Source organism: Syngnathus typhle, linkage group LG11, assembly GCF_033458585.1.
Source record: "Syngnathus typhle isolate RoL2023-S1 ecotype Sweden linkage group LG11, RoL_Styp_1.0, whole genome shotgun sequence".
NCBI classification, from domain to species: Eukaryota; Metazoa; Chordata; class Actinopteri; order Syngnathiformes; family Syngnathidae; genus Syngnathus; species Syngnathus typhle.
In genome coordinates, this window is record NC_083748.1 from 5,632,985 (window position 1) to 5,657,631 (window position 24,647).

Sequence of the window (24,647 nt, forward strand, 5' to 3'; positions counted from 1 at the left end):
AGGGCTGCCCTTTGACCTCTACACTCCGCTTAATAAGGCACCTGTTCTCTTTAGAATGTGAGGCATCCAGGACTACACACCCTATTCTAAATCACTCACAGCAGCGAGCACCATTTTGTAACCATCTCACTTCGTACACTACATCGTTCAGATCTGAAGGTACAAATCAATCCACTAGTCCATATAGACTAGTGTGGCCTAAATAAGTAACAAGGCACCAGTGGTTGGATGGTGTCAGTCATCTGAAGCAGATTTATGATAGCAGGCAGCATTATCGCAACAGACGTCGCGGGAGAAGCTTGTGTAGAATGTTCAGAGTCAGACTCATGTTTCTCTTCGGTGTCTTGACTGAGTGACATCGTGAGCAAATGCTAAAGCTATTTGATTGATGGATTTGTCGCCTGGTCTATGCCACACACATTTTTGTCATTTTTAAACCTTGACAGTTGACATGGGGGGGGAAAAAATCCGAAAAGTTTACTGTTTGTTTTCATCCTGTTGAGAGAAGCGCTTTACGCACTATGTGTTAAATGCATTCGTTTGCTTCTCGCTAACGCATTAGCGTACTTTGTAGCTTGACCGCAGTGCTTGTTTACGGATGTGTTCATAAATATTGTGAGGGGATTTATTTGGTTACGTGTTATGCATGTATGGACCTCAGTAGAAAAGAGGCACCAGTGATGTTATCAAAACAAAGAATTCAGACAAAAGCATGGCTGTTCCACTTTATATAGACCACAACTGAATGAGTAAAATGTAAAACAGTAAAATTTATTACCGTCATACTTAAGTTTTAAGACCTAAATTCAAAGCCGCGGGGTAAAAGCAATTTCCGTTTCTTTTGGAAGCAATGTTCTTGGCGAACCTCTCCCGACCATGCTGGGGGACAGCAAAGATGCACGACAGTAGGCCAACAATGCAAACATAAACATCCTCAACATTCACTTGTTTCGGTCATTCGTGGCAGAAAAGATGTCGCACTGGAGGAATGTGGCGGGAATGTACGAAGACGGACAAAGCCTGTGCTTTGATTCAAGGTCCGACCTCGGATTTCTTTTCCATGAGGTGGCTGCAGCGTTCTTCAACTGTACTGTGCTTTAATGAAAAGTCTCATTTGTTCTCAAGGAGCGATCAAATGTCCGCCAGAACCTCCACAAGTCCTTCGCATGACCTGCGAGATGCAGGGTGAACGTCCAAAGTGAGTGCCACAAGGCACTGCAGGCTGGAAAATCAGGCGGACGGAGGAAAAAGACAAAACGGCCATATGGGAAAATATTTGACGGAATTGACAAGAATCACAGTCACTTTGTACAAGGTGAAGCTTCAGCAACTCACTGGCTAGACAAGATGTCGCCTACTGAGTTATAATAACAACGGCAACAATGTAAAGTTAGACCAGCAAAGGAAAATTCAACACTGTAAAAAAACTAAGTTTGTACTTTTTTTTAATCCTAAAACAATCATTTAAGTTGGAAAAACTTGACGGTATAAATTACTGACATTTATTGCAACAATTAGAACAACAAAGCAAGCAAGCTGTTTGCTCCAAAATAATTTGCTTAGTTGTTTTGTTGCCTTGAAATTTTGAGTTGACCTGACTTTTTTTTTTTTTTTTTTAGTGCAGGGCAGGCAGTGCATGAAGAAATGTTTCCACTTTCTTTAGTTTGTGTGTAAGTGCAAGCTAATTTATACATCAGCAACATCTAGAGGACTGAAATGGAAATCCTTCAATTTATAATGGGGCATCTAAAAATTCCCAAAACTTGGGCTCCTTTAGTTGCCCTTCACATTGTCATTTATTGCATTTTTTTAAAAATAAAATTCGCTTGTGACTTGTATACATCAAATACATATATTTTGCTGTCATAATAAAATGCCGTGCCACAGTGAAGCGTCGCTTTCAAAAATGAAGTCGTCACATATTGAAAACAGAGTGAGAAGACAGAAAGCTGCTCAGAAGCTACATTCCCCATACAAGAAGCAAATACGTGTTGCTTTGTTATAAATTGATTTGGTTCTTTACCAAACACTTAAATAAACCAACCAACCACTGCACTTAAATCAAACTGGGTTGTGAGTATTAAAAAAAAGAAAAAAAAATCACGATCATCCCCACAGCATTATTGCACGACGCACTGTATTATTACATCTTCCTGCTAATCAATATTAATGACCGTATTCAATTTCATTTGACTTTGCCAAATGTCTTGTGCTTAATGTTTTTCCCAAATGGAAGCACTTCAAAATAATCTCAGCCGTTTAATAACAAATATTTGGTCAGCCTCACGTGGTCCCATAATAAGAAAAACATTTTTTTTTTTTTAAATGCTTGCTTTGTAAATTTTAAAGTGTCACAGAGAGATTGTAAACAGGTCACAATGTGACCACTGATAAAATTTGTACTTCTGGTTGGTCAAAGAACTTTACGATGAAGAAAAGGCAGCAAAAAAGAAGTGTGCCATTTGTCGGAATTGAGCTGTAAAGACATTTTCGCTCATGTCGATTCTTTTTCCCCATCGTGACATGCGTAAACTTTGTATGAACACTTTTTTTTGATCCGCCAGCGCACACACAGCATCAATTAATCTCTGTTATATGCCACAAGTGTTCCAGAGAGAAAGCGATGATAAAGAGTTCCACATCCTCTCGTTTGGCCCCAAATTGTCCAGTCGAGTGCTTGCTTGTTGTCCCGTTAAAGGAAGAGTTCAAGTGACCAGTAAGCCACAAAAAAAAGTTGATCCAGAAGAAGAGAGACACTTGCTTTGGGTACCTGACCTTCAGTAGACATATCAGCAAATGGCAGCACGCGTCAGTGGTGAAAGAAAGGCAGAATGAGCTGAAGGACAAGAAGGACCTCCATGCAGGGCTGCACAAAATGTGCCCGTCCACACTCCGAAGTGTTTTCCTGCAAAGAACAAAATAGATGACTCCACTTTTTAATAAGGTTTTCCATAAATTATATTTTTACTCACTAAGGCACTGAAGTCCAGGCAGGTTGTCGGACCTCTCCGATATCGTGCGTTGCTCAGTACCTCGCAAGGATTCTCCTCCTGGACTGAGGGTTGTAATTGAGGAGGCTAATGCTAATCTTAATGTGTGTGTGTGTTTGTATGAGTGAGAAAGGATACACTCCGTCTTGATTTGGCTCAGCCTCTCTATCTCACAGGAGCTGCAGGGGAGCGTCTCAGCGACCACAAAGAGGAGGTTGGTGTTTTCTATCCGCTTGGCGTGGAACAACCTGAGACGACCCGAGAAAGCGAGAGAAGGACTTAGATGCAGCATGTGTACGTTGCGGCGGGCGAGGTGAAATGAAAAAAAAACATACCGAGAGCAGTTGCCGCAATCCTGCAGTACGTTGTACGAGTTGGTGGTGTTGGTGAAGAAGAACTGGCTTTGAATGGTCACACAGCTGCTTGTCTTTATCTCAAAAGCTTCTGTGAAGATGTCATCTGGAAATAAAAGACATTTTGCAAAATGGGCTTTCATTGGTGTGGCGTTTTTCTATTTCCAAGTATTTCCAAGTGCTGCCTCCTTATTCTCTTATACACTCAAAAAAATAGCAGATAGTGGCCTTATTTTTTTAGGTATCGGGTATTCGTGGAGGCTGCCGATACCAGACAGTGATACTTAAAGAAAAAAGATCTGACATGGTTTGTTGTGATCTGTTTTTATACATGCAAAACATTGGAAGAATAAAGAATTTTAGATTTTGGCCTTCTTGTGTCCAATCAGATTATTTCGGGGGGCAACACACACCCAAACACACACGCACCTTGTTGAAGCCAGCTCATGTGTGCCAATCCGTAAAGTAGCTGCTGGATCAAAGACCTGAAGAAGAAAAGATCACATTACACCTTGTTAAAAAGTAAAAAAAAAAAAAAAAGAATGCCCCCAATAAAAATAGATGAGAGTCAGACAGAGACGCTATGAGACAGCTGACTCTTTTGCAGTTTCATGCATTGAAGTCTTGAGACAGTTGAGATTGCTGGAAAGGGCAAGCCGTTGACGTGTTAGCTGATGTGACCTTGGAGACAATATGGAAAACGGCAACCAGCACTCAAGGTGGCTCAGGATTGCCCTCCCAGCTGAGAGTGTGTTGAACTTAGGCATTAAGGGATTTCAGCGACATACGTACATACATAAATAAATAAATCAATAAATACATAAATAAATCTCACCAGGCCACTGTGGACGTCCACCAAGCCAAGCTGAGGATGTCGGCGATGGAAGGCTGCAGAAAGCATCAAGTGATTAAGTGGGCTGCTTGGACGCATCTTCAGCACAGACAACGAACGCTTCCAATAACAAACATGTCACACATATGCTATCCATAAAATATTATTTCAAACAGGCTAAACCTAGTTCCTCCCTGACACAAAAAGTCATGTACTTTGGTGGTACTTTCAGATTTAGACAGAGCTTTGGTGACATCTTGTGGCATCTTGGTGGTTCACATCAAGTGCACAAAAAATGTGACTAGATGAGTTTTTCTTTGGGATGAAATTCCTTAGGAAAAAAAGCAGAAGACTTCGTCTTACCACAAAGAAGCGTCTCGGTGCCGCCCCAGTGTGGCTGCTGCTGACCGGCTCGCATGTTGTCTGGAAGTGAAAAGTCTGTCGGCGGTTGAAGATAGAATTGTTGTAAAGCGCGTGCATCAAGTATGGATCCACCTCTCCGAAAAATTGTCCGATCTGTGAAGGAAGAAAAAAAAAAAAAAACAAGGCCATGAGCTGATATGGTTCTATGTCAACAACAGCCGCCCTTATTAAGAGTGGTGCTAATCCATTTTGATTTTTGATTTGAATTTTACACTAAGGGACTGACCTTTTTCCAGTGATCTCTTTGATTAGACATAATCAGGAAGCCACCATCATCAATGAGATAGCAAAGGAGATCCTGCAGGCAACACAGATTTTATTGTCATGATGTAATGACCACATATCGGCTCATCAGATTCTTTATTCTGTGGCTTACGTCAGTGTTGACCTCACAATCCATCTCACAACTCCTGGATGGGCCGCACTGTGTGACAAAATGAGATCATCAGATAATGATAATAAGTTCATAACATTTGAGTTGCGGTACCTTGTGTGAGCCTTGGCGGCTGTCTGACACATTACTGGCCAGGATCTTGAACTTGTCTACCCACGCTTCCAGGTCCAGCTTGACTCCCACCACTAAAAGTCACAACAAGCCAGAGAGGTCAAAGCGGGGCAACAGCTTTTTGAGAAACAAATGTTGTCTCTTTTTCTTTACCTGCAGGTTTGAGAAGTTTTCCTCCTAAATTAACTTCCACAGCTGAACTAACCAGGATTCCAACTGTACCATTTTCTGGTCCTAACATGTCATCTAAAGCTGTTCAGAAACAAAAAAAACCACAGATTTACAAAAAGAAGTTATAAATCTAAATTATTAAATTAAATTATTATTATTAAATTATTATTTTGTCCGTTAGGGGGCAGTAGAACCAAAGATAAGCAGATAGCTGAGTCATTTGCTTTTGAATACATATTCTGGCACAAACATCTACATTAAAAAAATCTTTAAATGCTCTCACAGTTTCTTGCCGGAGCTCGAAACATGTAACCTTTGTTGTCAAGGCTCCTTCTGTAGTAGTTTGAATTGAAAGGTTCCGGGTCCTCGTCCCATAACTCTGCGGCTCTTTATACGAAAAAAAAGAAGCATTTATTCATTTCAAATGTGAGATGAGAATTTCTTTACGTATTTGTTGAACTCACAAGTTGGGGAACACTCGCGTTATGCCTCCATCAGTGGACGCAAAGACGGCCAAGAAGCCGTACCTGGAGGACAGCATCAAGATTACTCAACAAGTTCCTCATCTTGTCTCACACTCTGTTTAACGTGCACTCACGAAGCCAGATCCTTGTTCTTCCACACGCGTGACGCTAGCTGCCCAATAATCCTAGAGTCCAATATCAAGTTGTGTATGAGTCCTTGGTCACCTTGAAATTGGGAAAAAAAATATTTTAACATGGCCCTTTAACAGTGATGGATGACAAATTGTGCAACATACACTCATCTGATTCAGGAGAAATATCCAGCATGAGGGAGAGAAAATTTTGCAAAAATTCGGTGTTGTTGTTGGCGAGCTCCAGACGCTTGCAGTATTCTCTGCGTGAAGGACAGAATATATTAGCATTTCTTATTTAAAGCTAAAAGGAAAAAAAAAAAAAAAAATGTCACCTTGGAGCAAGAAAGACGTGTCCTGAAGATTCAAAGGAGCTCGGCAATAACGACTGCATATCTGCGCCGTGCAAACTGTGTTATTTTTTTATCTCTGTATAAAGTTCTTTGACGGTGTTGCCTTCGGGTACTTACACTGAAGTTGAAGCATCACATCGCTGAGGTCTGCCTGGATGTAGTATTCGTTGTAGGGAGGCAGTACCAGCCCCAGACTGCAGGTGGTGTGGAGGAGAAGACACACCAGGGCCAAAATGTAATTGTTACGATGTGAAGTTCAAAAAACGAGAGCTCACCTGTAATCTGTCCCATTGACAGGAGTCCAAGTGTAACCTCTGTACATCTCATCAATGTATTGCTATGATAAAACAACATGCATGTTATTTCCTGTAGGCTTAAATGTAATCAAAAGCATTTTTTGAAATTCAGTCAAACTGGAAAATGTCAACGTTTGTGTGGCTACTGAAGTGTGTGATGGGAACTCAAATAAACGGGTTATTTTTAGACTAGACATGACAGAGATTTTACTTGCCTCATCAACTGACTTGATAAGAGTTTTGATCTGCATGTCCCCCGGTCGTCCATCAATCATCTGTCGCCGGATCTAGAGCAGAAAAACGGCAAAACATAACGAGGCTTGTCACCTAGGCCGTCATGAAATGCAAACAAAATGCTTGGGTCGATTCGCGGCCAACCGTCATGCTCGCTGGCGCGGTTATAACTTTAAACACGAGTCGGACGAGGGCAAAGGGCAGAAAGTTAAGTTTGCGCACCTCCTCTTTATTGCTATCCTCTACTTCTGCATCCAAAAAGTCCAGTGTTACGGGTTCTGGGAGATGCACCAGCTAGAAGACATAAAAAAGAATTGCATGTTACTTAACTGTTGAATATTAAATAGCGTGTCTGCAAAATCATTTTCTGGGTTCTAAATCACCTTGGGCAGCAGATTGGGATGAAGCAGAAGATATCCATTTGGGTCAATTGCAAAGATGTAACCATTGGCTCCGAGCTGATGAGGAAACAAGAACGTTAAATCCGGTGGAAGATAAAATAAAAAAAAGAGAAAAAAATGAAGTTAAAATAAAACGTCATACACTGTACTGTGGCGTCAGGCGCTTGATCTCATCCAGATGCACGTCGACTCCCATCACACCTAAAATCAGTTGGTTCTGAAAGTGCAAGCGGGATCAATCACATTTGGCACAAAACCTTTCAATAAAAAAAAAAAATACTGATTTTCCTTCTGCTATGTGTGAATATAAAAAGAATAAATACATGTGTCATTGCTATAATTTTATTACCTGTAGTTTTCCGTCCATGGTGCGATTAAATACTGGCAAAGTCCCGGTTACCACCATCCCAAGACCCTGCGCAGGCCAAAAGACAAAGGTCAGAAAATATTTAGATTATAATAAGTACAACTTAACTGTGTATTTAAAAGTTACTCAAAACTGTTTTCATGTCGTTAAACTAGGAGAAAAGAAAAAACAGTGTGAGAGAATATAGTTGAAAAAATTAGACACGGCATCTTGTGTAACAGTTCTCAATGACAGTGTCAATCAAACCCAGCTTCTTTTTTTTTTTTATAGGGCTTGTATTAGATCTCTAATGCAATAAAGACACCAGTGAGTCATTCAACCTCACCAAAGCATCCTGGTAAACATTGGTCCACTGGACCTGCTTGGCCTCGTCACCTGCGAGAACCATGGGACGTCCCAAAACATCCAGATACTCCTGACGGACCACAAAAAAAAAAAAATTCAGCTGTAACTTTGCAACACACTTGACTCTTAGATGTAAATGTGTGTGTGTTAGCGTGTCATAAGCCGGGGGAACCACCTGCGTGTTAATCCTTATGGCACAGAGGGAACGGATCTCAAAATAGTACCCTGGTGACAAAACGGAAAAATATGTAATGCTTTGGGTGATGGCATTTAACCCAACCAACATGAAAACCCAACTGTGACACTCACCTTTATTTGTGCATGCGATCCACTGTAAGGGTGTGACATCATAGTTATGTTGGCCCACGGAAAAGGTGAAAACTCGAACCTTTACGTGAATAAGACGTAATTCAGCACTGGAAACTCAAGTGTGATGGAGAAACAATGAGGAGGAGCCACCGACCGTTTTGTTGGGCCAGTTGTACTGCATGAAAACATCTTGAGCTCTGTCTTCTCCTCCATCCGTGAAAAGCATGATGATTTTATTGCAGTTGGCCCGTGGCACGTTTGTTTTCTGAAAAAGTAAGATTTACACCAACTTGTTAGAAGATAGAGTATAAATATGGATTTGTTTTAATTTGCTCTATTCAATGTATGTCTATATATGTCACTTGCATTTAAGAGCTGATTGAAGGCAAAATGAAATCCAGACTTGTAGTCAGTGGTGCCTTTTGCCTGCATCTGCTGCACGGCTTCTTTAAAGATCTTCTTGTTGCGCACGTTGGCCTGGACCAGATGTTTGAAGCAAGGAACCACTGCCTCAGCTTTTTCACTGAACTAAAACACGGCAGCGCAGTTGACATCAATGCTCGAAAGATAATAAGAGCGCCTGCAATGATGATGATGATGAACAGACACCGACCCGGGCCACGTTGACGTAATCATCATCAGACAAAGTGTCCAGCATCTCCATCACGGATGCCTTGATCAGCTTAAGTGTGAGTCCACTGACACTGCCGCTCCTGGAAGAAAAAGAACACAATGGCCAACTTGACTATAAAGTCTGCTAGTTTAATGGTTCCACGTAAGGGGACAAAAAGCATAAACAAGCTAACAAATAGCATTTTATTCTTTTATTAAAAGCAGTATATACACAAATGGTGCAGCAACACATGCAAACAGACAATCAGTCCCAGGCTTATATCATTTATTCTATATATAGTCAATTAGAGTGGTTGTGTGTACAGCCGCCATGAATTAGTCATGATATACAGTTTAATTATTTACTACCATATACTTTTATAAATTATAATATTATAGAGTGAAATGTCCCTTTTAAATCACTTATTACAAAAATACTTTGAGGGGGAATGAATTAAAGCATTTCTATTTATTTCAATGAGGAAATATGATGAGTCATCACGGAATTAATTAATCTCAAGGATACGGTTTTTCGAAGAGTATGCAAAACTTACACATCGACAAGAATGACCATGTCTTTAGGGGAGGAAGCACCCTGGATGTACCTGTGGCAGAAGAGAAGAAAGCATAAAGCTTCCCCAAATGTATTGAAAGTCGGAGGTGATTTACCAGGGTCTCCTTCTGACATCATACAGGTCAATTTTGTCCGGGGCTTTCCATGGGGTGGCTGCAAACAGCAAAAATCAAAACAGAAAGTTTGAATGTCTGGCTTCAATTCACACAAGTGACATCATGAAATCTACCAGGGTAGTAGCGCGTCACCCCGGTGGCGCTGCCAAACGCTTGCCACAGTAGTGACGGATCCTCCCGACTGTTCTCCATGAACACTTTCTCCAGCGCTTGCGTCCAGTTGAGCTCGTTGAGAATGACCGGAGCTGATGGGAAAGACACATTTTGGAATAGAAGCCATACGGAAACCTAACCTCCAAAATGTGAACTCCACTTGCCTCCTTTATAAATGTCTGTGGGAATCTGAACAGCCGTGTAGGAGTAGTTGACGTTGTTTTTGAAATTGGGGTCGTACACAAACTCCAATTTGATGTGGGAAGGATTGTCCACTTCACTCTCTCCATCCATGGAATACTGTGATAGTATATTTAAAAAAAAATATTTGCTTTAACTAATAAAAATGTTTTTCCGGCAATGCCTAGTAGCTTACTTTTTTTAGTCCTGCTCAGTTGTATTTAACTTTTAAATGCAACACATTTGAATTTAATATAGAGGAGTTTTTAGCAGTTGTTTGTAAATTATAAAGTAGAAAACTACTTACATGATCAAGCTCTGCCTTAGAGTCATAATAGGCCATGTCCAGCTCCTGGTGACACACATGTGTATTCATATTTTTTGTAAAGCACTTTCATTTTCTTCATAATTTTCAGACCAATGTTTGTACAACTATCGCAGAGTTCTCGCCGATAACGATACAAAGTACCGATCCCGCTAGCACTTGACAACATAATTTCAATCAACGCCATCAGAATTAAATGTAAACAAAGACCTTTCTGCGTTTCTAAATGAATCCTTTTTAACTTGTGTGGGGTTTTTTGGCCTTCGGTATCATTGGCTGGTATCAGCATCTTTTACAAGTACTCGATACCTGGAAACAAGGCTTGAATTGTATTTTGTATCAGTACCCGCTCGTCCCTATATTTAAATAACCAGATAAAAATAAATCATAATGAGGAGTGATAAAAGCCTTGACAACAAAGTGTTTCAAATCAGTGAGCTTAATGCTGCACATGATGAATCAGACTCAGGCAAAGTATTGCCATCTGTTAGTGTCATTTTTTTTTCCTGAGCCCTACCATAATTTAGAATAAGCATGGCATCTTCTCAGAGGCTGATATGTTCCTATTTTCAGACCACGTTTGAGCTCTGAAGATTTTTTTTTTTTTCTGAGCCTTTTAGCAGCAGCAGTGCGTGAACCATCAGAGAGTGTCAGTCACACATAAAAGATAGTGTACATGAATAGATACTGCAAAAATGATCTATATCAAAAGTTGCTTGCAGGCAAAGGGAGCTGAATTGAATAAGAACAATTCCAAGTCAAAGAAGAAAGTTCGTTTGCAACCTTCATTGTGCTCAAGCACAAAATATAGAACATGAATAGAAAAACCATGAACTAATGATGATGTTTGTCTTTGTTTACTAACAAATGTACATCCTGTTTTAAATTCAACTTTACCTTGATGCCATCCTGCCAGGTATGCTCGAGCTGGAGCCGTTCAGCCTCAGCGGCCAATCTCTACGGAAACACACAGAAAAGATGATGAATTAGATGAGCACCAAAATGAGAAATACAATTAAAGTCTTACATTTAAAGTAGCAAAATCCTCAATTTATATTTTTTTTATTTTTTTAATGTGTCAGGAGGATTTTTTGGGGGAGGGTGGACTTTTATCAATTATAATTTTGTATTATAATTTTATAATATTTGATATTATAATTTATAAAAGTCAGTGACTTACTTCGAGAGCTTTGCGCTTCTTCGCCAGAAGTTTCTCGATATCCGAAGCCGCCTTCTCCACGATCTTTCGAGGTTGATTCTTCACCAGACTAAAGCTTCTTCTTTCTTCGTTGTATATCTACAAAGCATTTTGGCAAGGTAGAATTACCAACAACGCTGGCGCATACTATATTCTATTATTCATAAATACATCAAGTTTAATATTGAAGCTTGAGGATTTGCACCACAAAGCTTCTGTATAGTTTAAATTCACAAGGCACAGGGGGGAAGTTGCTCTTTTTCATCTTGTCTCTTCACACACTTTCTTTGAAGCAATTGCCACAGAGGAATCACATTCCTGCAGATTCTATTTCGGATTGTTATTCAGACATCACGTTTAACCATTTAACTCTGCTACCTCGTTAAAAAAATGTGAGTATATACTGACAAGCTCGCCACTGCCACCTACTGTAGCGGATGTGCAACTATACTTGATTTGAAATCAATTCTTTTCCTGTTGGCACAAAACAGACGCAGTTTCACACGTAGCTACCATATGGCCTGCTGACGATAAAAATAAATTTGACAGCCCTGATTGGCTGTGTAATGCAGTGCAGGAATTTTGCACAGCGATTGTTTGGAAAACCTCCTCGTGATCATTGTCTGCAGCAGTATGAGCATGAAGGAATGATTGTGGTCCAAGCGCATCTTTTTCATCCAGGCTTTGGTGCAGGCTGACCATCTGCTCGCTGTGACACAAACAGAGAGGGCATGTGCCCACGCTCAACACACATCTTCCCCGAGCTCATCTCGCCCTCTCTCGCTTCCGCTGATCCGCGCTCCACGTTGCCAGGACGGCAGCCTCTTCCAGCCCGGTTGTCACCACAATGACACCAACGATCATATCACACGGATTCAGGAAGAAAATCCGTGTTTAGTCGTGCGGCGTGGTAATCAAAGAAAGAAATCATGTGAGCGTTGAAAATTGAAATTTCATGGTTGCGAATTTGGCTTGTCCTTCTGCACTGCTTTTTTGAGAAGATAGTCCCATAAGCACATGAGATGGAGAGTCAGGAGGTATTAATGAATCAGTGCCTGTTTTTGTTTTTTTATTTAGGATTTTCTGTCTCATTGCATAAAATGAGAATCAAGATGAATGCTCCCCTTGTGATCAAGTCAACAAAATCTAGACAACTGGATTTTACCTGTTCTAAAACAGTTCAGGGCAAACTAGACACAGCCCGCTATGTTCTTTAATCCAGCCCACCAAGCATTTTCATGAGTCCAATAAAATTAATTTTTTTTTTAAATGTATTTTTCACAAATTCATCCAAAGGTTCTTAAATCCCAATTTTTTATATCATCGCTATGCCGTAGTTTTTGTGTCAGCCCGGAATTCTTCCTCATACTTTGGTCTATGCAAAATTGATACAATATTGCATTTTTAAAACGTTTCAAGATTTTACAAAGGTTTGTCTGCAAAAGTACAGTGCAACATTATTATATTAATGGATGTTTATGGCTCTGCTAGGAAAGAGACTAAAAGCTTGCTGTCATGATATTGCACATGTGGTTTGCACTTTTTTTTGCAAATTGCTTGGTGCACGTCTTGTGGGCTTAATGTATCCTGAATGAGCTGAATTAATATAAAATAAAATTTAAAAAAAAGAGAGCTCAAGGATGACACTCACCCCTTTCAGCTGCTGAGCTCCACTGATGTGCTGAAAGACTCTGTCAATCTCCAGCTCGATGCGTCTCGCCCAGTGCATTATCCTGCAGATAAACATCACAGCCAGCCTGATTGTAGTTTCCGCTCTATGCTTATAACTCTATTACTTGCACGTGCAGAAAAGACTTTCATACACACTAGACTGGTCGACTGGTATATGAACTCACGTGGAAGAGGGAATTGTAATATAAATAAAGATGTATTTTTTGAGGTATCACATTTCAAGCAGTTTTGCAGATTTACCCCAATTTATGTATTTAGAAAATTCTCACTTGACCAGAAAAATGCAAATTTGAAATGCAAGTTCCACCAGTAATAGTGAACATCTGATCACATTGTGTCACTCCTTTTGGTTGCATTTTTTTTTGCAGGAGCAACGTGTTGTGATAAGTTGAGAAGTGGCTGTGAGAGAACAGCAAGTCGACTCCATGTGATCATGGAGACCTGCCAAAATGAGCCAGAGTTAAAAAAGACAAATGTTTATATAAGACATTATTTAACAAATGAGCATCCAAGAGCAAGAGTGCCTCCAAAATTAGACACGCTTATCAAAATATCTCTTGACTTGAATATCAACAAGCCCCCGCAAGTGTCAGGTAGGATATTTTTGAAATCCAACTTTGGGTGAAATTCGAAGAAAAACGGCTTATGATCACAATTAAATCACCAGAGGAAAAAAAAAAAAAAAACAGGATGGTCAATCTGCGTTCTCTGCCTGATTGTTCTTTTTTTTTAAGAATACATCAAAAAGGAAAAAAAAAATCACAAGCTCAATGGCAGCTGTTTGAACACAAAGTTGATAATACAGGACAAATGGCACCATTATACTTATTTCTCCTTCCTCACAGTCAGGAACATTCTGTTTTGTGCTCCAGTGTGGTATTTGTATGTTCTTCCCGTGCATGCGTGGGTTTTCTCTGGACGCTCATCCTCCCACGTTCTAAAAACATGCATGTTTGCTTATTCAAAATTGACAATTCGTCTGTCTATGTCAATATTTCCAAATCTGAATCTCGGTGGCGCACTGGGTAGCACGTCCGCCTCACAGTTAGGAGGGTGCGGGTTCGATTCCACCTCCGGCCCTCCCTGTGTGGAGTTTGCATGTTCTCCCCGGGCCCGCGTGGGTTTTCTCCGGGCACTCCGGTTTCCTCCCACATCCCCAAAACATGCTTGGTAGGCCGATTGAGCACTCCAAATTGTCCCTAGGTGTGAGTGCGAGTGCGTATGGTTGTTTGTCTCTGTGTGCCCTGCGATTGGCTGGCAACCGGTTCAGGGTGTCCCCCGCCTACTGCCCGATGACGGCTGGGATAAGCTCCGGCACGCCCGCGACCCCCGTGGGGACTACGCGGTACAGAAAATGGATGGATGAATGAATCAGAACATTCCCACTATAAAAAATAATTTGGAACTAAAATAAAACACAATAATTAAACATGACCTTACAAAAAAAATGTCATTATGATATTTTTACAAAGTAGCTGTAAAGTGTGGGTGGAGCTACTGTTTATCAGGAAGTGGCGAAATAATCAAAGGGGGGGTCCCAAAAAGAGCGACTAATGCTCATGTAATCATGAATAAATAAAAGCGTGGTTACTGATGAGAGCAGCTGCTTCAGCGTTAATGAGGAATACACGATGAAGTGCAAAGTCAGCGCTCGATTGCCAGATATTGATGAACTAACCACTGTCTAATGATTCATTAAGTAAATCTCTACTCTCATGTAGTGTTATCCTCTACTGAATTGTTCTCCATTCTGCACTGTAAGTTATATAAAGATCAATTTCTGTCCCCTTAGGTGTCATTTTTCACTACGGCTAATTACTGGACTCCGTTTGTACTCCTTGCAGTTTTTCCAAGGTTCACCTATGTCTTCAGGCTGTAAATGTGTCAGACTACAAAAGAAGAATCAGTCGCTGTAGTATGAGTCACTCTGGAAATACTTAAGAGTCTGTAAAGTGAATATAAGCCCAAACATGTGCAGAGTGAGAACGACGTAGCACTCCGTCATTGGTAGTCATAAGAAAAACTATTTATAAAGTAAGCAATCATTTTTTTCTGGTCACAGTTCGAGCATCTGATATTTGACAATCATTCAAATTTGGCAGAGGTGTTAAACAACACTCATTGCTGTGGTGTCATAGTTACGAGACATTATTTGAGACATTATTTTCATTTTACAGGGATTTGCTTACACTGCTAAGTGATTAACAAGTGTTAAGAAATCATTGGAAAAATTGAACGTAATTTTTGACAGAGCATATATGATGCCCCCCACCAAAAATAAACTATAAATTTAAAGCTGTAAAGATGTCTGACTGTTTATAAGACAATCTATCACAACAGGAGGATTTTACAAGGATGACTAATCCTCTGTGCTGCAGTATCTATTCTTAATTACAAAGGGATGTTGTGGGCCACTCTGCTTCATCAAGCCAACATGCAAGGAGAGATCAGGGCTAGAGGGCCATCTGCACTATATTTCCAAGCACTCAGCGTAGAAAAAAAATAGCACTCATGAGGTAGAAGAGGAATGAGAAGTGCACCTATTTGAAATAATTCAATTGATCATCAAATCAACACACTCCGGGGCTCCAAAGCTAGAATTACAAACATGCCCTTGCTGTCCAATTGAGACAGGTCAGGAGATGAGTGGACCATCTGGATTTTCTCCCTCAGTAGAGCCTGATTGCAGACCACTAGAAGGGGGGGGGGGGGGTGAATGCTCAAGTTGAGGACCAGCGAGAGATAAAAGGTTATAAGTTTAAAGCACAGCATCGGTGTGAAGAAGGGAGGAAAATGCTCACATTGCTTACATACTTGAGGAACACGCACATGTATTTACAGAGGTCGCATTTAAGAGCTTTTAGGAGCCCGCATGCTTTTGGGGGGTCTTACTGTTGTAAAGGGGTACGGATAAATGTGAAAGGCTACTAGTTTGGTACACACTTCTAAAATTTGCTCAAATTGAATTGTATTGACATTTCTATATTCACACTAATGTAAGTTTCATTCAAAGGCAATTGGAAGAAAAAAATTGGATGTAGATCGCAGGTACATGTAAGTGGCACAGTAAGGAAACAAAGAAATCTAGAAGCTTTTCATAGAGCTATTTTGAGAACGGGCCAGCAGGCAACTCAAGTGGGCCTTTGGGGCTTGTAAGTTCCTCATGGGCACCATGTTAGTGATGCCGGCCGTAAACCAACAAGCAGAAAGAAGATATAGTGCATTTTCTTTAACGTCTGACAACAGGGTATATCCCGATTCTGTCATTCTGCCTAAGTTTCTGCTCATCCTGACGAGGACAAGTGCAACAAATATTTTTGTTCTTCTCTAACAAAAATGATGTTAAAAAAATAAAATAAAAAATCACACACTCGCTCCTAGATGCACACAATTTTCACGGGCGGGTCACATTCCACCACTTTAACTTCAGTACACACAAAAAATAAATAAAACCTCCGAAATAGCAACCACAGCTCTTCAACCTGGCCAAATCCAATTTGCAAACCAGTCTGCAAACAAAAACACCAACAAGTCCAATAATGGAAAAACAATTGTCTTGTACTTTGCCTCTCACATTGAATGACATAAACTTGAAATGTGAATATAATGTTTTTAAGCACAAGTGATGGAAATACATATAAAGTGCTTATAATTGAATGTTTCAAATGCAAGACCAGTCTCACACCGTTCGGCACATGCACGCACGCACGCACACACTGCTGTAATCAACAGAACACATTACATAACATCCTTAGGCTTGTGTTTTGTGCCAAGGAGGCGGACAAGCCCCAAAGTTGCTCCACGGCTTACGTGTACTGCTGTGGGAAGGTGAGCCCATCGGAACCAGGCCACGCCGCGCTGCCGAGCATCAAGATGATCTGCAGAGATACCAAGCGGACGTCGCTGAAGCACCACACGCCCCTCGCCATCTTCCATTCAAATGAGCTGGGCGACGCTTGGATGAATGGATGCGAGTGAGAATGAAAAGGAAAAAAGAAAGGAAGGAAGAAAGGACGAGGGGAGATAGTCCGAGCTGACCAGTGTCCGGCTCAATTTGCGGGCGAGTTCATCTTCGCGTCTTCAAGAGTGGACGCGGGGGAGGAGGAAGCCTTTGGCCGTGAAGGCATCACGGGCGATGGGAGATGCACTACAGTAGAATGCAGCTGCCAAGACACTGCAGAGTCTTTGCTCCCGCTCACACATACATACACACACACACACACACACACACACACACACGTTGCCTCCTCCTTTTCCTCCAAAATACGCACTTACACACACGCACCAGCCGGCGCGTCCACGACACGCTCGCTCCTCACTGGACGGACGAGAGAGAGCGCGTTCACGTTCACCAGGCAACAGCGAAGAATCAAGTTGAGGCTTTATTTATAACTACAGGGCCACGTGGGGTTTGCATAAATTGAGCTTCTTATTTTTCTTCTTTTTTACCCCCATGGGTGAGCTGCAACGAGGAGCATCTGGCTGCCAGAAGTCAGTGAACGCAACACAAGTTTCAATTGTGATTACCACTGTCAAACGGGGGGAAAAAGTGAACAATAAGATTGTTGTTTTTCCAGTGCGGGGCTGTCAAGGTCCACCAGAGCTTTCTGTTATCCTGAACAATGACAGGAAATGCCTGACTTCACATTGCATTTAATCATGAATTTTCTATTGAAATAAGCATATTTATAAGGCTCTACAGTGTTCATGAATATAAATTAGACAGCGGCAATGGCTGGCCTGATGGAGGTTCGGGCTGCATGATTATTAGGCCTATAGAGGGAAATATTGTGATGCAGAGGCTGGCATCTCGCTAACCGTGCAGAATCAGCACAAACAGAGCGTGGAAATCAGCCTGCAAGACCTCACGATGATGTACCTAACACTGGAGTATTTGCTTCTTTTGTGTGAGTAAAGGAAATTAAGGGGGATAAATGCAACCTGCTAAAGTTTACATACAATTTACATGGGGCTTACACTTTCTATCTGAGGGAGGCAAGAGGAAGAATATTAATATGACATTTTCTGCATCATTGGTTATAGTCTTCCAATGTGTTAGTGGTACAAAAGAAATAGTAGCTGTGATGCAGCATTGTTATAATGATGCATGCGCAGCAGCACAGTTTTGCGTCTAGCTTATCGAAACTGTTGGCAGCCTTTATTATAAATTACGTTGAATTCATGTATGGGATTTCACAGTTGAAAAAATCCAATATTGACTATATATGTTAGCACATATGTATGTATTTGATGTATGTATTTGAGATTTATTCCTGCATAGGCCTGTGGACAGTTGAATGCAGTGACTGCATGACATTTCATAGAGTTGTTGTTTGTGCTGTGGCATGGCACAGCGGGCCATCACAGTGGAACGAAATGCCACGCAGTTGGAAGACTTACAGTACGATAAAGAAGAGACTATATGAGTTAAAATCAACACACCTCATTTTGTTTTTATATCATATTTTTCTAACTCTTTCATCCTAAATATATATATTTTTTCATCCTGACATTTAGGCGCAAAAATACCTGTTGGCTATCCTCACGGAAAAAAATAGGGTGAAATACAACAAAAAATCTGTATTATTTTAATTTATGCATTATTATTGGAACTTTCCTTTGTCTGTTTTTTTTAAGTTTACAGTGGATTAATTTTTGTATGAAGCACTACTAAATTCTCACAAGTACAAAGCTGAGGTGTTGACCTGACATAACCCCTGGGGCTCTCCTGAGATGACTCATGGTGGAAGAGGTGGGTGAACCCTCTATTGATTTTAAATGAAAGGCAAACACATTCAATTATTGTGAGAAGTCATGAACATGATCTCTATCGTCAGATAGATGGATGTCATTAAAGGTCATTTGTGCATGTTTGTTTTTTTAGAAGTGCGTATGAACTGTTGGCCATTTGCTTCTCAGTTTCAAACAGGTTGGTGACCTTATTTTTATGTATTTGAGTTCAGCTTTAAGTCGCGTCTCCGATGGCTCCCCCATGTGCTAATACAGCTGTCATGTCCTGGGGAGAGCCAAGTCTAATTACTGACTGCGCAGCCTTCCTGCCAGTTTCCCTTGGAGAGACAAACGCGGTTAATTGGACGAGCCCACCAAAGGGAGCTGAACTGTGAAAATGAACATGTGCGTCATGTAAACAGGACTGCAGATAAAATAAGTGGCGATGACATCACCAAAAAGGGTCTTGCAGCTACTAGTATCATTCATTATTATAAATAAAATAATTCAATCATTTGTTTAATTAACTCTGCAATTATTGAACACATTAAAGAAAAATGTTGAATACCTATGATTTTTTTCCATTAAAAATGTACAATGTATAATAGGGGTGTAACGATACATCGATACACATCGATTAATCGATATAATGCTCTACGATTTATTGGCATCGATGCTAAAGGTAAACATCGATTTATATCGCCGTGTTTGACCTCGGACATTAGACGCGACTTTATTTTGAAATCCAGTTCATTGTTGCTTGCTTCCTCTCTCCGGGAGCAGTGCGCCCAGCGTTGTTGTGTTGTGAGCAGAGCACGCGCGTGAAAGGGGAGGCGACAACTAGTACGCGGCTCCTGGGCTGGTGCTATGGCTAGTGTCCAAAGAGACGAGGAAATTTGCTCCCCTTTAGGCTTCAAGTCATTCGTTTGGAAGCACTATGGATTCCAAAGAAAAGATGGCTCAACGGACAAGACACGTGCAGTTTGTAAATCCTGCCATGCGGTGATCAAATATTCAGGGAGCACAAATCTCGCCGCACATTTAAAGAAAAAACACGACATCAAAGTTCAGTGTTAAAATGCGCACTTTGTATACTACAATACTCTTGTAATTTCCTAAATAAAGAGTTTGCAGTACCTTGTTGATTTTGCGTATGAATTGTTATAAATCAGGATATTGTTCTATATTTTTTATTAAAAAAAAAAAAAAATCGATCGTAGAGCACTATATATCGTGAATGAATCGCAGCAGGCTTTAAGATATCGGCAAATATCGTATCGTAGTTCTTTATATCGATATTATATCGTATCGTGAAAAAACCCGCGATTTACACCCCTAATGTATAATCAATCAATAAGATTATTAATAATGGATACATTTTCTTTAAGCAATTTTTGGGACAAATTGGTTGCAACAAATTATACTCAACCTAGCAGAGGATCGCACAAATAAAAAAAATTAAAAAAGGGTTTAAACGATGACGTACTTTACATGACATTTGCTATGAATATCAGCGATTTATTAAAGCAGATGGCTGGCTGGAGGTTAAACATTGATGCTGAGGGTCGGTGAGAAACTCGCTCTAAGTTCATGTCAGCGTGAAAAATAAAAAATGACGATTTGCCCATGTAATCAGATATATTTATTAAATAAAACACTAGTGGTGGAAAGTTGATTCAGTAAGTCTTTTTCAATTATCTGTCATTTATCTCGACATCTGTGCCAAATGAGTTTAAAAGAGTCAGACAAACAAATTGCCATAGCGGATGCATCTTTTAAGTTAAGCACATTAACTGTGAGAATGAATAAAAAAAAACTATAAACCTGAGATTGAATAAAGCGATCAAGATTGCCAAGGCTTGATTTGTGGTCTATGTGATCATTCTTTGGTTATCCTTAGGCCTCATCTGGAGAGGCGGGTACATTGGCAAGAGCTGGGATGAGCTTTTTGTACACGTCGATACCTTTCAGGAAGACGCGTTCGTTCAAAAATTCGTTGTGGTCGTGCAGCAGGATGGGCGTGTGGTTCATTGGGGAGAAGCCAATGGCAGGAATCCCGACCTAAAAGACAAAAAACGGGATCAGCAATAAAGAAATGATAAAGAACAGTCATAGGGAGAGGGTGACTAAATACTCACAGCTCGGATAAAGCGGCTGTCTGTAGCAGCGGGAAATATCTCCTTCTGAAGAGTCCAATCCCTGCAGCGTGCCATTTTCAACACATGATGCCTTGGGTCAAACTTTACAGAGCGCATTTTTGTTGTTATGAGGTTCCCTAAATACATTGCCACCTAATCCAGACAAATGAGGGTGAAATATATAAATGTCTGTGTGTGGTTTCCAGGATTAATGATAAGATAAAAGGTCTTACGCAATGGGGAGCCTTAAGTAATTAAATTCCTGTGGTGCACCTTTAAATGTGCTGATCTTGCGGGAAATTAACATGAGTAATTTACAGAAATAAAAATTGTGTGTGTAAAAAAGGTTTGTCAGTTGGGGGGTGAACATGAAACTCACATTTCTTTGCAGGCTTGACTAAAAGCACTCCACCAGGGGTCATTTTCACGTGTGGACGTAATGTTCTGGTCCATGTGTTTCTGCACAAAACGACGGCAGTCAATTGAGCTGTCATGCAGCGGCAGCCACAGCAGTAATGAATCTCAGGGCTCACCTGAGCAAAGTCATACGTGATACCATCGCCTGCTTCTTTACACCACCCCTGGATCACTTTCTCAAACTCCTGAAAAAAATTACCATGTTACAATCACAGACCTCGACCAGCATATGAAAAAAACATTTACCTGTAGATTTACTGTTGGTGGAATTCTCAGGTCGAAGCTGACATCCATTTCAGCTGGAATGACATTATAGGCCACACCCCCTTTCACCATGGTCATATTAACTGAGGTGACGTCACCGAGCGTGAAACACTGGCTGGTGTTTAGCCTGGAAGTGATGAGAGATGAGAATGATACGCTTAAAAAAAAAAAAAGCATTTTGGACAATTCAAATACAGTGGTGTCTACCACCAGGGGGCAGTACAATACAGGCATAGAGACACAAAAAGAAGTGTTTCACTTTGTATTGGAATATTGCCTATGTGTTGCTTCACTATTTGTATTCAAATAACCACTGCCTCAAGATTTATAACAAGAATAAAAATAATCACTTAAAAAATAAATAAATCATCCACTCTTGCCTGTGTTTCTCTTTCTCTCTGAAAGCCAGGAAAGAGTTGATGATGCAGCGCTGTAAAAGAGATACAAATAGTCAGCATTGCGCACGTCTGTTTCAAGAAACGTCAATACAAAATTCAAGACACTCACAAGCTTCTCAGCTGCCGTGTTTTCCACAAACCTCGAACCGTGACCGGGATTACCAGGACAGTGGATGGTAATCCCTGGAAAGAGGATGACGCGCTGTTTTGATTTAACTTGGGCACCTTAGAACTATTCATTTTTTATTGTAAGGTTGAATTTTGTACTCACACCAGGGATTCCTTTCTCCATAAAAGACGGTGAAAGCATTACCGGGGTTGGCCAGACCTACAGAGCAGATGTGGAGTAGAAAGTATACTAAAGCAGCATCTACTAAAGAACCAACATAACTGAACCAAGCACTTCCTTTGGGTATCAGAACTGCTCATCTAATGACTGAAATCCATCCAAATCATCTAGGTCACATCATATCATATTTTCAAATTGGCTTACAATAAAATCTGTGGATAGCAATAACAGCGAGATAATGGAAACGAGTGGGAGGCCACCGCTAAAAGTGACAACCATTTGTTTTAACGATTATTACGTCACTTCAATTTAAATCGTCGTGTGACGAATGCTTCGCGGGAAATTGGTTAGGCAGCATAAGGCGCGTTTTAATTGTCTCCTACGATACGAACTTCATACAGTTGTTTAATCAAGTATTTCTATAGTGTTAAAAATATAAAATGGGGTCACAGTGAGTTGCTTAATATACATTTTCTTTATACATAAGCATCTCAATCAGTAACATCTCACTGGGATCAAATTCAAAATTTCCAACTCGGGTAGATAAAAGCTTGCATCAAGATGAAACGTCATTCCAGGAGAAATACGGCAGCACGTGGCGCCATGATGAAATTCAGCGCCGTGGTGACACATTAACCTAGTTATCTTTAAATAAGTAACTGAGCACTCTCAGAGGGGTGAAGCTTGGGGTTGGTGTTAACTCGCCGTGTTACCCATTTACCTTCATCTAGGGCAAAGCCAATGTTTAATTTCTGGAACTCGGGATGCTTCACAAATGTTTCCATGCCTTTCTCACCACCAACCTCTTCATCTGCATGACAAAAATAAATACACATCAAAACAGGAAAGGAGGTCTAATAAATGAAATCCAATAAAAGTAGAATACTTACCAGGAACAAACATTAAGTGCACAGTCCGCGCAAATTTCTGCCCCTCCGCCTTCAGTTGTCTGACAGCCTGAATGTACCTGCGCAGACGCAAACAGGAAGTCTGCAAAATGGTTGACAAGAACTAGAAGAAGAATATGATTTCTCTGTCATGTGTAGGAAGAGTTGTCCAGGATTTGTTTTTATACCCACTGAATTGACACACATTTCATGTCCTGCGAGCCACGGGCGTAAATGTTGCCGTCTGCATCTTTGAAAGCACTGAAAGCATCGTATTTCCAATGCTCCTGGAGAAGAGAATGACAGATCGCTATGTGAATATGTCGAGAAACAGTCATGAGCTTTCAAATAGATTTTCTATAGCGCTTGACCTGGAAAACAGGAACGACATCTGTGTGGGAATTCAGTAAAATGGATTTCAAGTTGGGGTTTGTCCCTTGCCAGGTCAAGATGGACACAACTTTGCCTGGAAAAACCTGTCAAGAGAAACAAAGTCTGCTCAAAACATTTCTTCGAAGGAATTATGATTGACAATCGAGGGGGAAATTGCAAATCATTTATTAATTGGTAGATTCTACATGAACTTTAGCTGTCGATAAGTATCACGTCTGGCAGCTGAGACGCTCGCAAACTTGAGAAAGATCACAAAACCTCACCTCTATCTTCTTAATGGGCAATCCGAGTTCCCCTGCAATTCGATCCAGAAACCTCAGCGCACTATCTATGAGAAGAACAATTCATTTAAAGACAAACATCTACATTAAAAGGTACAATGAACGCCAATATTGACAATTTTGTTAATTTCCAGTGAGGGGCGCACAAACCTTTTGCGCCAGCTCTTTGACATTTCCTCCATGTCAACTAAAACAAGTTGAAAACTCACCATAGTCTGGTTCTGGATGGACTGTCCTGAGGCGGAGGTATTCTCTGAAGAGACTAACAGATGGTTCTTCGCCCTCGGGACATATTTGTCTACCTGCTACCCCTGGTCCGTCTTTGTCAGGTAGCATGTTGACGTCTTCTGATAACACAGACGAACAACGTGGAAAGTAACAGGCCGGTTGGTTCGAGCTAACTCTGCTAGCAGTGTATTTGATAAGCTGAGGAGCGACAACCTTAAATTGACATCCCGATTGGTTTATGTTGTTTGCAAGTAAACACAAGTACATACCAGACCGCCTCACTTGTTAATTGACTACCGGGCGCCTAACCAGGAAAGATACGTGTTAAGACACAAGCACGCAGCTAGATTTGCTTCACTTTTTGTTTCAGCTGTACGGTAAAGGTAGTCGGAAAACACATTTCAAAATAAAAGCTAGATTGATTAAACACTAGTCAGACGACTTGCGATCAATGATTAATTTTGAAAAACATTTATGTGTAAGATATTTTGAATTAATTAGCACCCCGCCGCCCATAAAAATAATGGACAGTTAATGTTCGAACTGTGCACAATGTGTCACACGGGGTTATAAATTTGCTTTTATTTTGAAATCATCC

General features: G+C 40.6%; 2 protein-coding genes and 1 long non-coding RNA gene across 6 annotated transcripts; 1 reads left to right on the forward strand and 2 right to left on the reverse strand.

Moving 5' to 3' along the window:
• Nucleotides 1-711: 711 nt before the first annotated feature.
• On the reverse strand, nt 712-17,367 carry LOC133161856 (voltage-dependent calcium channel subunit alpha-2/delta-2-like). Its single transcript, XM_061290546.1, has 38 exons — nt 16,835-17,367; nt 12,984-13,065; nt 11,315-11,431; nt 11,032-11,091; nt 10,117-10,161; nt 9,794-9,929; nt 9,590-9,721; nt 9,456-9,513; nt 9,341-9,391; nt 8,788-8,887; nt 8,541-8,702; nt 8,329-8,439; nt 8,175-8,253; nt 8,041-8,090; nt 7,846-7,935; nt 7,503-7,568; nt 7,296-7,370; nt 7,136-7,210; nt 6,975-7,046; nt 6,734-6,805; nt 6,498-6,559; nt 6,340-6,416; nt 6,205-6,265; nt 6,035-6,132; nt 5,873-5,963; nt 5,739-5,801; nt 5,558-5,661; nt 5,257-5,355; nt 5,086-5,177; nt 4,975-5,022; nt 4,825-4,896; nt 4,539-4,691; nt 4,179-4,231; nt 3,773-3,828; nt 3,326-3,449; nt 3,129-3,238; nt 2,973-3,055; nt 712-2,905 (listed from the first exon to the last, which is right to left on the reverse strand). The coding sequence occupies exons 1-38, from the start codon at nt 16,951-16,953 to the stop codon at nt 2,810-2,812; spliced, it is 3,294 nt and encodes a 1,097-aa protein (XP_061146530.1). The 5' UTR covers nt 16,954-17,367; the 3' UTR covers nt 712-2,809.
• Nucleotides 2,804-3,479, forward strand: LOC133161859 (uncharacterized). Its single transcript, XR_009716139.1, has 2 exons — nt 2,804-2,944; nt 3,167-3,479. It is a non-coding gene; the product is annotated as an uncharacterized LOC133161859 (long non-coding RNA).
• Nucleotides 17,368-20,381: 3,014 nt separating the features above from the next.
• On the reverse strand, nt 20,382-24,457 carry LOC133161857 (aminoacylase-1A-like). Of its 4 annotated transcripts, none has more exons than XM_061290549.1 (15): nt 24,319-24,457; nt 24,031-24,168; nt 23,804-23,868; nt 23,519-23,623; nt 23,340-23,434; nt 23,151-23,227; nt 22,982-23,071; nt 22,243-22,299; nt 22,081-22,154; nt 21,954-22,003; nt 21,556-21,700; nt 21,426-21,494; nt 21,272-21,351; nt 20,893-20,953; nt 20,382-20,815 (listed from the first exon to the last, which is right to left on the reverse strand). In XM_061290549.1, exons 2-15 carry the CDS (start codon nt 24,155-24,157, stop codon nt 20,651-20,653), a joined length of 1,260 nt encoding a protein of 419 aa, XP_061146533.1. In that variant the 5' UTR covers nt 24,158-24,168; nt 24,319-24,457; the 3' UTR covers nt 20,382-20,650. The 4 variants fall into 4 exon arrangements, with proteins under 4 accessions (XP_061146533.1, XP_061146534.1, XP_061146532.1 ...); XM_061290550.1 differs by having other exon boundaries at nt 24,263-24,424; XM_061290548.1 differs by having other exon boundaries at nt 24,031-24,424.
• Between the last annotated feature and the right edge of the window lie 190 nt (nt 24,458-24,647).